The sequence below is a fragment of the Epinephelus moara genome, chromosome 14 (assembly GCF_006386435.1).
Source record: "Epinephelus moara isolate mb chromosome 14, YSFRI_EMoa_1.0, whole genome shotgun sequence".
Classification (NCBI taxonomy): domain Eukaryota; kingdom Metazoa; phylum Chordata; class Actinopteri; order Perciformes; family Serranidae; genus Epinephelus; species Epinephelus moara.
In genome coordinates, this window is record NC_065519.1 from 27,705,354 (window position 1) to 27,718,770 (window position 13,417).

General features: G+C 41.3%; 1 protein-coding gene across 1 annotated transcript; it reads right to left on the reverse strand.

The window, feature by feature from the left end:
- Positions 1-3,809: 3,809 nt before the first annotated feature.
- On the reverse strand, positions 3,810-12,021 carry LOC126400796 (leucine-rich repeat and fibronectin type-III domain-containing protein 2). Its single transcript, XM_050061752.1, has 2 exons — positions 10,646-12,021; positions 3,810-5,065 (listed from the first exon to the last, which is right to left on the reverse strand). The coding sequence occupies exons 1-2, from the start codon at positions 12,019-12,021 to the stop codon at positions 4,075-4,077; spliced, it is 2,367 nt and encodes a 788-aa protein (XP_049917709.1). The 3' UTR covers positions 3,810-4,074.
- Between the last annotated feature and the right edge of the window lie 1,396 nt (positions 12,022-13,417).

The window sequence follows — 13,417 nt, forward strand, 5'->3', positions numbered from 1 at the left end:
AATTTCTTCGACAGAGCTGCTCCATTTAAACTCAAGCCAATATTCAAATATTATCATGACACGCAATTCTCCACGCTTGCCTTTATAATAATTTCACACTTTTACATGTTGAGCTAAGCACTGGCTAAAAGACTCTCATTACACTGTCAATTATCAATTGGACACTGTCTCACTTCCCTTATTATTACTATTAAATTGAAGAGGTCGTTCCAGGAACCTTCTTATGAATATCCAGTTAGATATCAGTTAATTCATCAGAAATTATGTAAAACTATGCATGTTTTGTGGACGCCTCCATCCACCATTTTAAGAGTGGGCAATATGGATAAAATCCTGTGGATAAAAATCTTATTAACCAACAATGTGTTCGTCCATCTCTTTTTCTAACTTGTCTTCCCTGACTGTTGTACTTTATGAGGTCACGCTAATAATGAATATACAGTTTGTTCTTTTGACATTTCATAAAACAGCTGGGCACTGCTCAAGCAGGAGTAAATGGCACATTTGTTGAGGACTATTTTCAGTGGTGGATGAATACACATTTTGTATTTACTGCAGGAGCACAGTGTTGGGCATAGAAACAGAATGAGTGGAAAGGATATCAAACGGTGTCACACTCATGAGTTTGAGAACTCTAATTTGGCTTACCTTTATTTAGTTTTCTGGCAATCTGTTACTTACTTTGTAATGGAACATTACTCTAGCTACCTTAGACGAAGAAGTGAGTGAGTATATTTTCACATCTAAAGGCCTTTGCATGTTGAGTCCATTTTGTTTCATCTGAAATTGTCGCATGTCTGAAAATAAATACAACCTCATCTTTGCACACCGAGTCTAAAACTTTAGTCTGTCTTTGAAGCTTTCTAAAGAGGTTCAATTTTGTGTGTTTTTCGCATCCATCAGAAGCCTTTAGAGAGTTGTTTGACCAAGAATAAGTGAAGAAAATGTGGCAGCGGAACACATCCGTAACAAGACAGAGGAATGGGTTGTACAGTATAGCTCACGTTCTACAGATCAGATGGTAATACTCAGGTGGATGATGATGACGAGGAGGAGGAGGAGGAGGAGGAGGATGTGGACTGCACACAGACAGAGAGAGACAGTGTTGAGACAGAGATGCAGCTGCAGTGCACAGAGAGAGAAAGTAGTGACAGATAAATAACTCCACCGGAAAGAAGCAAGAGAGGAAATATGCCTTTTCATCTTGTCTTGTATTGCAAATTTTCACAACCCATAGAACCAAAAAACACATCAGACTCAGTGTGCAAAGTTTCTGTGCGTTATGATGTTTTTCTGGATGACGGATTAAGAAAACGTATCTGGGAAAAACTTAATGTGCAACGGCCTTAATAATAATAATTCTGTGAATTAAGGATTTATTTTAACCAAACCAGAGTTGGTGACTTTTGGAACAGTGGACTAACTTAATGGATGACTAACACTAACACTAAGATGCCATACTGTCCAGTGAGTTCACAACTTGCTGCAAGTCAGCAACAAGTCGTTTAAAGGAAGGTTTATTATGGAAGTTAGTCCGCTACAATGGTTACAATGGTGCACATAAAAAAGGCTGATGTTGATTTGAATGGGAATGTCTGTTCTACTCTCATCATATTTCTATTGTGTTGGATCTACTCCAATTAAACTACAGTTGCAGTGTTCATGGTAATGAAGGGACATGTCACCTGCTTGTGTGTCTGGACAACAACAGAGCTCTGTGTCTCAGAGGAATAAGATATCAGGCGTCAGATACAAACACAATACTTGTTAGGATACGCTCATCGATGGTTTTGATCTTTTCAAAGGATTTGTTGACAATGAGGAAAATATAGAATATTACCATCCTTTAAGGTACTTCATCACATTGATGCAAAAATCAAATAAATTCCAATACTGCTTTAAAACAGCCCTGCTCATTGATTTGCAAAATCTCCCACAAAGAGTTAATATACCCAGAGATGTTGAATAGATAGCTGCTGGCAAAATAACAACTGACAAATATTATGTCATGGTATATATTGTCATATTGAACAACCCACCTCCACTGTATTGTCATGGAGATAGTCATCCCAAGAAAGGATTTCCCAAAATCTGGGCAAATTAAATCCAAGAGCGTCTGCATGACTGGATACCACTCAAAGTAAGTCAGAGAATATGTATTTTTATCATTTGGGTGAACTGACCCTTTAAAAACAGCCAATATTTTACATGTAGTATCATGTAAAATCCCATTTCAGCGAGCCAACTAACAATGACCAAGATGGTACACCACAGTTAAGCACCTTCTCACTGTTTGCTTCACATGAAAATAAAAGTACTACTGCACAATTTCCCCCCCTTTACATTCTCACCCAGTTATTGTACAAAAAAATGCCAATATACAGAACAGTACACCTAGGAATGGAAACATTAATAAAAAAAAAAAAAAAAGATGACCACCCCACATTTTGAAATGCAGCAGAGACCCACAAGATATTGAGAAAGGCATCAAAATGTGTTTGAGATGTCTTGGTTGATCGTAGGCAGTAATCTGAAGAGCCACTAATTCAAAGTATCTCACTGCAATGTACAGCTCTGTATGAAAGACAGTGGAGGATAAATGATTAATTAATGAATCAGTTTAAATAATACATAAACCAAAAAGGGTTCTGTATCATGCAATCTGGTGAAATTGATTTCCAGAGAGTTTTCAGCTTTTTGGCCATTAAAAAGTTTCTTTCTTTCTCCAATTTTCTCCACTTAACATCCTCTCATGAGCAGCGTAATGACCTTCATCAAGCTAATAAGAGTCAATTTGGACTCATTCGGCCATTTAACCTGGCTAAATGAGTAATTGTCGTACTCTCTTGTTTGTGTTACCTAAAGAGAATTAGAGCCGAATAATACATCCTGCTGTGGGGATAAGCGAATGATTAAGTGAGCCTGATGGATTTCAAAAACTATTCCCATCTGGTGACAGTAATATGTGCTGATAGCATCTGAAACCACATCCTGAGGCAAACACTCTGTTTATATCAATGGCCTAAGAGCCTACAGGGACCACTGTCACCAGCATTAGCCAATGGGGAGCATATCAAAGCATCCAGAAAGACATTTTTGCAACAGCAGGAATTCAACCTGAGCCGGAAACATACTCAATCTGATTGGCTGGAGACAAAATCATTCTTTGAAGCGTTTGCAAACAAGTAAAGAACATTGTGTTTTGAGCTGTTTGTGATCCTCTTGTGCATTTGGGGTTTTGTTGTATTTCCAGTTGCTTTCATATTTAAATAACCTCATATGATACATAACCTGAGGTAGAAATACAAGCCTGGCTTGTTGTGGTTCAGTGGTACTGATATCCAGAACACGAGACCATACTGTTTGAAAATAAGCCGTGTTTTCAGTTTGTGACTGATTGAAATTTGACTTAACTGTTGAGAGATGTGAAATGGTTGTATGTGAGGGGGTAGCTTCTGTGTGTATGTGTGTATTATGACCTCATTAAAGAGCTGTGTCTCTGCCTGCTGATGAATCACCTCAAATAATAAATAGTAAAAATGATAGAAAAACCAAGATGAAAATAAAAAATGACTTTGTTTTAATTTTCTATTCGCTCCTCTGGTCCTTCTCTCTACTGTCGCAGTAGTCCCATTCATGCTGAGGGTCCAAGACATTGTGACGCACGTCCAGTTCACCACAGTCAAGGCAAATCCTCTTGGCATTCAGTTCTTTTGATAAAGACGTAGTAAATCCACTTTGAATTTCTCATCTTTCTTTTCCCTCTTTCTCTTGGAGACACTCTCACGTGCCCTGCAGATTGGAAATGATTCCCTCTGCACAATCCACGATTCGGCGTTGGTTTGAGATGGGAACAAGATTTCAAATACAGTTAAACACTGTCAGAGATTTGAGATCATGGCCAGGAATCTATCGATTTGAGTGTCTTTTATCACATAGTTACTTAGACAGTATTCACATGGATGAACTTCATGCAATACCCAAAGGCAGGTCCCCTCTGGATCATCCTGCCTCTGCACTCATCTTCCTTTAGTTCCTGATTTTTTTGGCCATGGACCTCGCAGATAGACCCACTCAAACTGTGCTTTCCATCACCCACTCCGAGCTCTCAAAAGTGGGCTTCTCATCCTCACTGTCATCATACTGCAGCAGCATGCCGTTAACAGACAGACTGCGCTTAGTCCAGATGTTACTGATCCTGCGAGGGTAGTTGCTGCGACACTGTGCAGCCCCAACGTGACCCATGTCAAAAGAGTGGCTCCTCTTGGGCTTACCCTCCTGGGGCATCCCTAGTAGACGCCCCAGCATGGTGGTGGACTCTGCCCTCCCGAGCAGGGGTTCTTTATCGGACGGGGGCACCATGGCCACCGTCATCATAGCATTGGAAGTGGTGGCGGGGCCAGGAGCCCCTTGGTGGTCCCTCGCTACTCCTCTCAGCTCCAGTGAGGTGAAAGCCCCTAAAAGGTGGTCCAGGTTTTGCCGTGCTTTGGCGCCGTGCCTGTGCCTCCTGAACTTGCTGCTGGGCAGAGTGCTGCATTCGCTACCCTGCATGCTGTAGCGGTCGCCAGTCCCCCTTCCTGTTTGGCTATCTAATGAGTTAGAAGAGGATGATGATGAGGAGAGACTGCTCTGGAGGGATCCACACTTGAACTCTACCATTTCCTCACGCATGACCACCACCGTGGATTTGACCTGTGGTGGAACACCGTTGAACCGGTTCAACCCCCCATTGGTCTGTGAGTAGGTGTTGCTCACAGTGGGTAATTTATTAGTCTGGATGCCACTTGTCACCTTATATCGCACCATGAGGATGATGATGAACACAAGCAATGTGGCCACGATGATGCCACCAATGACCAGGATCATAGTGCCACCCAGGAAGCCACTGTGGAGAGACTGGCACTGCGGGTAGTCCTCCCTGGTGATAAACTGGACACAGCCTACAATGTTGGTGGCGGTGAGGGTGGTGGCGGTGTCATCCCAGATGGCCAAGACACACAGGTCATACTGCATCCCTGGGACAAGATTTGTGACTACAAAGGCTCTGTTATTCATGGGAATCATCCTGACAAGAAACAGAGAGAAAGAAAAATACAGCATTAAAAGAACAGACCTCTTGCTGTTGGAGTTCTAGAGAAGAGGAGAGAACTTTAGTGTTTAAAGCACCACTGGCTTACTGTATTATGCTGGGGCAGATCAAAGAAAGAGCCAAAATGAAGCATGCCAAGGAGCTTTTTATATGCATGGAGTAATTCAGAAAGATGACTCCATTGGTCCCAGTATATCCCATTCGATATGCATGAAGCAATAGTAATGAGATACGTATTCAATGGCCACTTTTTAAATACTGTTTTGGCTAAATGTAATTTCTTGTACATTCCATTTAACATGCATTCAGTTGTTTCAGCTCACTCTGTTATTATTCCAGTTGTTTAAATGTGACTCAATACCTAAGCCTCGCTGCTTTAGACTGAAATAAAAGTCAATGCTGCAGTGCGTGTTAATTCTCTGAGATGTATCGCCAATCAATGAAATGCTGTAGGATCCTTTGTGTTGTGTAGACAGAGAGTGATAGAAGCTTTCATCCATGAAATTCATCTATGTAGACTGCAGAGACAAACACACGCAACACACTCGAGCTGTCACATGGCATAATAAGATATAAATACCCCTGACAATATTTCCTTGTGGTTGTATAAAAGGCTATGTATCAAAGCCTATGGATGTCAATTGGAAAAGACATTCTTTTTTTCAGATATTTAATGTGTTTATCACCATGTAATGGAACTCAGTTTAGATATTTTACCCCTAAAATCATGAAAGAATTCAATAAATGTAATTTGTCTTGACGTGCACTTTCTCACAGAGCTGGACTAGTCAAACAAGTGTCGTCATTACAATTTGAAACAGGGTTTTGAAGGATTCAATCAGAGCTGTCGCTGTTCTAGTTTTTGTACTGTCAGCAGTCTGCTAAGTGTAATTAACTCTACTGACCACATCTCATTAAATCAGAATGAAACCACTTAGATGTCAAACTTACATGGACCTTTGTAAGATATACTCTGTATGCAGCCCATTGCCCATTGCTCAAATTCGTACATGCTGGACAAATTGGATGATTAAGATTTTAGTCCATTGCCAAAGCAAATTCCTTGTAAGTGAAAAACCTACTTGGCAATAAATCTTACAATTCTGATTCAGTGCCACTTCAGGAATAATGTGTCCAGGTGGGTAGTGTGTCTGACTTGCATGCAGAATTTGTGTCCTTGTGTCACAGACCTACAGCTAGTGTTTGCCTTTTATTAGCAGTACCCATGATGTTTCCCAGACCTTAATCTTAATTTATACTTCTGTGGCTACATTCATAGCCTCCATGGTTATGCCACAGATTACACCATAGCTACAACCAGGCTGATCTCATGTGCTGTTTGTATGCATAACTACAAAAAGTAATCCAACAAAATTTGTATGTATCTCACTTAAAGGGATAGTGCACCCAAAAATGAAAATTCACCCACTATCTACTCACCCATATGCCGAGGGAGGCTCAGGTGAAGTTTTAGAGTCCTCACAACACTTCCAGAGATCCAAGGGGAGAGTGGGTAGCAACACAACTCCACCTAATGGAGGCTTACGGCGCCCCAGATTCAAACGTCCAAAAACACATAATTGAAACCACAGAATATCTCCATACTGCTCGTCCGTAGTGATCCAAGTGTCCTGAAGCCCCGACATAAAAAATTGTTTGGAAAAACATCATTTGAACTCTTTTAGCTTGAACGTTTTTGCCTCATTGTAGCCTGCAGGTCTAACTGCCTCTCTGTGCACCACGTTCACGTGTGTGCCCTTGCGCAAGACCGTTAGACATGGGCACCGCGTTCATGTGTGTTCACGTGCGATCGCTGGTCTTGCGCAAGCGCACACACGTGAACGCGGTGCACAGAGAGGCAGTTAGAGCTGCAGGCTACAATGAGGCTAAAAACAGAGTTCAAATGATGTTTTTCCGAACAACTTTTTATGTCGGGGCTTCAGGACACTTGGATCACTATGGACGAGCAGTATGGAGATATTTTGTGGTTTCAATTATGTGTTTTTGGATGTTTGAATCTGGGACGCCGTAAGCCTCCATTAGGTGGAGTTTTGTTGCTACCCCCACTCCCCTTGGATCTCCGCAAGTGTTGTGAGGACTCTAAAACTTCACCTGAGCCTCCATCAGCATGTGGCAGAGTGGATAATGGGTTAATTTTCATTTTTGGGTGCACTATCCCTTTAATCCTGAGCCAGTAATTCATGTCTAACTCACACATTTGGAAGGCTGTGATGACATGAGTAAGGAAGGAATTAGTTGGTGTAAGGAGGCAGGTTTGAGTGATGGATGGGACTTTTCCACAGGGAACCTGTGTTTGGAAACAACCTGCTGTTTCCCACTGTTAAGCAGACACATAGCGCCCACCCTCCAGCTTAACACTGTTAGGCAACAATTACTGCAACAGTGCTGACAGAACCATGGCCAGACAATTTATACTCTCTGACTTTCACATAGGGCTCATTTAAATTCTGCTCATTTAACTTGATGAAATGTAGAACATGATTGCTCAGACAAATCTATAATCAACAACCAAAGTTAAGTCTACCTTCAGTCATTAGAGGGCCATCTCAAGTCACAACTATGACATATCAACAGAACTACCCACCTGCCCCCCGCTGCATATCTGCTGTAGATGCATTGCCTCTGCTTTATTACTGCACTGTGCTAAAACCACAGATGAATGATTAGTCTACAACAATGCGCTGTGTCGATTAGTGGCTTTGATAGTCGAATAGACGACTATTCTAAATTCTGTATATCAGAGATTCTCAACATGGGATACTTGTACCCCATGGGTTACTCATGCAATTGCCAAGCAGAGAAGTTCATATAAGAAGCTAAATTAATGCTTGATGGGTTCAGGGTATGTCATGGCATGTGGTAGTAGTAGGATTGCAAGCTTGACCAAACTCCACTTTTATGTAATTAATAGTGTCAAAATAAATTGGACATGGTGGATGGTATCAGTAAAGGGGGACTTGAGCTTATCTGATTAAGGCACATCTGACAAGGCAACCAAGTGGCTGAGAACCACTGCTATATATAATCCACTTAGGCTGTAAAACATGAAGTAACAATGTCTGTCACATACTGTAACTGTGGGTTAGGTATCTATAAATAGATTCTTCAATTATCAATCGATTGTTGGCTTGCTGTTCTCCTAGAGTACATGCATCCATATCTTTGAACCCTCTGATTCGCCTCCACCACAGAGCCCAGACCCCAGTGGGGCCGCACTCCATTATTAATCCCTAATTGCCTTTTTCCATAACTAGGAAGAAGCTGCGTTGGCTCACATGTTGAGAGAACTCATGCAATATTTCTCCTCCCCCACGTGGCTCTGATTGATTTTTAATCATGCCATCGCTTGAGTGTGGGCAGTGCCCTGGGAAACTGTGTCAGCCAACTAGAGGAGCGCAGTAGGAGTGCATGTGCGAGCAATGAAGTCATACCAATATTAATTCAAAAACAGTAGTTGGCCTCTCTGTGCACGTTATCTTTTCCCTCCAGCTCCTAATTTGTCTTCTGACATGCAAAAGGACTGCACAGCTGTTATTGTATAAGAGCATATATATCTATTGCTTTAGGGTCTGCTGCATACTGTGTGCACTCATTATGAAGTTGAAAATATTTTAAAGCATCAAATTTGTAGTAATGATTCTTGACTAACAACACCATTAGGAATGGCATTAAAATAATCACTTTTCAGGGAAATAATGTAGGTGCTGGAAGTCAGTGAACAACGGGGGGAAAAGTGCATTTCATAAAACACACATCAGTGTTATATTTGCAATTTTGTAGGCAGTAGATAAAATTTGTGAAAAGCATTAGCAAGAAATGCAGATGAGTCATCTGACGTTTTCATCACCAGGAAAAAAAAACAGGTACTGAAAATTCATATTGTTCTCCTTTTTTTCTGGCATGACAATCTGGCACAGCAAGCTGTGTGCAAGCAAAGAAATCAGATAAACACCTTATTATTGAATTCACAGGGATGGTGAGTTGCATCCACAGTGTTTGAACAAAGTAATATCTCTCTTCAATATTGTGCACAGTTCTAATCTCATATTCTCAGCTAATAACCAGACTTTTTCCCTTCTCCTATTCTGTCAATTATCTTTGATTAAACGTGTTGCAGGAATGTGCAGTACAGGTAAATTGTGTAGGACTTTGGCATAGAATAAGTTATTGTGTTGTTGTGTTGTTGCTAAAGGGATTCAGCATCAATTGTCAGTGTTGAAGGAAGCATGAAGCTGACACAAAATTGCTGTAACTACTACTCACAACGGGCTACTTTAACAATTTTACACTATTCTGATGCCGTAAATACCATCTTTAGCATAGGGTACTCATTCTTTAAGTGCATTGAGCATAAGGGGATACTAAACTCAAAAACAGCGTGATATGTTTTTGGCAAATATGGGAAAATATCTAAAAAGCTGTCTGATAAAGTCAAAACAAGGCTCATAAGAAATGGATCTATTTGTTCTTGCAGCACAGCATATTTGGCCTTTTTTAACGTCTTCCTCAAATTGATTTCATGTTAAACGGCACGGCTGTTTTCTGTATTTCCAGCTCAATTATCTTGGTTGAATGTCACTACTTTTACTGTCTCATTTGACTTTGGAAATTGATTTCACAGAGCCCAGAAGATCTTCAGCTGCAGTCTCCAAGCTTACACTTTATGGACTTGAGCAGCTTAGGAGGGATACATTAAAATGAGGGTCTATAATCCTTTTTCTTCTTGGATTTCTAATTAATGGTTCAGGACAAGGATTTCACTTTGGGCTCCACTGTCCTTAAAAATGTACAAACGCTGTTCATTATTTTTGGTGAAAGCAATTGTCAATTTAAATTTAAAGGAAAAAATAAATAAAATCTCTGGGATTAAGAAAAATGAATGTTGATCTCTGAGTAACACTTCAAAGAAATTGACTGTCTCAAGCACTTACGCAGTAAACATTAGCAACTGACTGAAGAAGCTGAGCAGTGAGTGTGCTGAAGTTCAATATTATACCTCAGGCTTAATTTACCACTTTGACCAGAAAGGTCTCAGCTCTGTTTACCTACAAAAAGTAATGCACCGCAATTCGTATATCAACCCCATAATCATTAACCAGTAATTTGTGTACATCCCACATAATGAGGGAGCCTGCGATCATGTTACCAATGCACTGACAGGAGTAAAGAAGTAAGTATAAATACCGAAAGTCTGTGTAAGAAGGTAAGTTGAGTTGGTGGATTGGTCAAACAACACAGGACTTTACCCCAGAAGATCAGTGTCCCATGTGAACCATGTGAACATTGAGTTTGTAACTTTACTTGCCTACATCTAAAGCCCCCTAAATATATTTCTTCCTCTAAACTTAACCTACATAACTTAATGTTTAGTACATAATTTTATGTTAAGTACGTAACTTTAGGTTAAGTATGCGATCTCATTTGTGGGACACTGATTGATAGATATCATACAAACCCTTGTATATTCATTTTCGTATGATATCATATGGACAACTGTATGAGGATATATAATAAAATATCATTAACTATTCTTACCTATAAATGAGAACTTCATCCTCTGAACAATTGTACTGAAGCTGATACATTTTGACCTTTGGAGTTGATTTGCTTACAGTCCACTTGACCAGAGCAGAAACGGCAGTCACTTCTGACACAGACACCACCTTCTCTGGTAAAGGTTTAGGCTCCCCTTTGCTGATCTTAGTAGAGCTAGTTATGTCCGAAAGCCCTGACTTGGACTGTGTGGTACGGTTTGTACCATTATTCAGATGGGGGAGTTGAATGATTGACAGCTCAATGGAGGCTGTAGATTCTCCAGCAGCATTGGCAGCAATGCAAGTAAAGGTCCCGTAATCCTTGGATGTGGTGATTGTAATGTCCAGGGTGCCATTTTCATAGACCGTTGCTCGGGAGGAGTTGCTGATCAAGCGGTCATCAGGAGCAACCCAATGCACAGTTGGCATTGGATCACCGACTGCTTTGCAGCGCAGGCTAGCCGTTTGGCCTTCCAGCACAAGCAACTTGTGTGTATGTTGCGTGATCAGAGGGGGCTCACAAACAAACTCCTCTTCACGAACAGACCAAAAGTAGCGCCCCTTTAGACTAGTAGGAGAAGCGCAGGTTTCCATGTCATCCTCACGCTCCAGTCTTCGAAGCCAAAGCACTTCACAGTTGCAGTGCAATGGGTTTCCGCCAAAGCTTAGAGAGAGAGGAGGTGCATAAGGAGTGCTCATTACTACATTGCTCTGAGAGCGCGCAAAGATGGGGTCAGGAGGGAGCTTTTGGAGACGGTTGGAGGTGAGGTCCAAGCGGGCCAGTTTATCCAGATCTGTAAAAGTCCCCTCTGCAATGAAGGCGATGAGGTTATGATCCAGACTCATCTGATGGAGGTTGACCATCTTGCGGATGGCTTCCCAAGGCACACTGCGCAAGTTGTTATATGACAAATCCAGATCCTCCAGTGTCAATAACAAGTCATCAAAGGCTGCGCTGGAGATCCGACTTAGCTGATTGTTGTTGAGGATCAGGTGCTGCAGGTTGACCAGCCCTCGGAGGTCATCCGGTCCCAGCTCAGTCAACCGGTTACTGTCGAGGTGCAGCGATCTGAGGGTCTCCAGGTCGATGAAAGAGAAAGACTGGATGGCGCTGATGGTGTTGCGAGACAAGGTGAGATCAACCAGACCTGTCATATTGGCAAAGTCCTGAGTGGTGACCTTGAGGATGAAGTTGCCGCCCAGCCGGAGCTCCACAGTTCGCCGGTCGATGTCCGGTGGGACGAAGAGCAGACCTTTGGAGGGGCACAGAGTCCCCAGAGACTCAGAGAGATTCTGGCAGACACAGTATTTGGGACATGCATGGACCATCGTAACTGCGGTTCCCAGAAGCAGGAGACTGATGACCACTTTGTCCATGTTAGTTCATACAAAGGGGACCTGCAAAAACAAAAGAAAAACAAGATCAGTTTGAATTCAAGCTTGAGATCAACTTACATATTTTTGGTTGCCTATGTCAGGCAACATTTGGTTGAACATAGCTGCATGATGATTTTAATATTTGATGCATAAGTCTAATCATTACAGCTTTAACATTTCAAACATTAAAGTCTTCACACCCAGAAAATTCTTCACTTACTTATCCCTCATCCACAAAACTGAAACACTGCTGCAGTTTTGTGTGCTTGTGTAATTGCCCCCATTAACACAGGTCAGATACATCTCACCATGGACCTTGGACCACGGAGGCAAAAATTGCTCAGTTGATGAGCTGGTCTGATTATCATCCTTGAGGATTTTTAATATTCTCCATTATAGCATTCATATGCATGTACTTTGCAATGCAAAGAAGGTGTGAGAAATCACATGAGGATTCTCTGAATGAAGCCTGGGATTAAACAGCTAAGAAGCTATTTTTAATGACGCACATACTTATAAGCTGTCATTACCGATATGCTGCTATGCATGCAGTGGAAAGTAGATCAAGTGGAACACATGCATGTGTATGCAGTTAGCAACGGACGAATTATTAATGGAATGCTGCATCACCTTGCCAGTTTAAATGTGAAAATGGTGTAAGATTAAAGTTCCGGTTTGAATGTTTACTGGCAGTGTCTTCCTCTTTGGGTATCTCTGTGTATGTCATTTTCCTTTAGGTCCCCTTTCTCATTATGTCTGCACCCTTTTGGCAACAGATAGTGCCGTTTGGAAAAAAAATTCTACATTCTGCAGGTGTCAGACTTGGCTGACGAAATCAGCACGCCTCCATGAACGTCTTAACAGAACTTTACACCTGGCTGACTCCTCCAAATGGCTTTAATTCCCCCAGACATTTGTATCATTAATTCCTAATACACTCAAAACCTAAAAATCAATTTCAATCTTTTTTCTTTTACACTAGCAACTTTTATTATTGGAAAACTCTGCCTTATAGCCTGTGTGGTTCACACTAGAGCCATGGGGAGGAACTGTTGTAATGTTTTCATGTTAACCACATTCTTGTGCCATCATTCATCATTAGTCATAAGTGTATGAGATACTGGTCGCAGCATGAGGACTCCTTATCTTCAACCACCTTGTAACACCATTCATGTGTAGACTCTACTTTTCAACAACTCATAATTACAAGAGGAAGTATGTATAAATAACCTCTTTCCCTCTCGATACCAATTTGCAATTATATCATGAAGTGCCACTGCATCTGGACTGTGTGTTACACAGAGATAATTGGAATGAAATTGTAGGCAGGAAAAAAAAAAGAAAGTGATTCATGGAGACTCTGCAATAATCATTAAAACTGAGGAAATTAATAAAT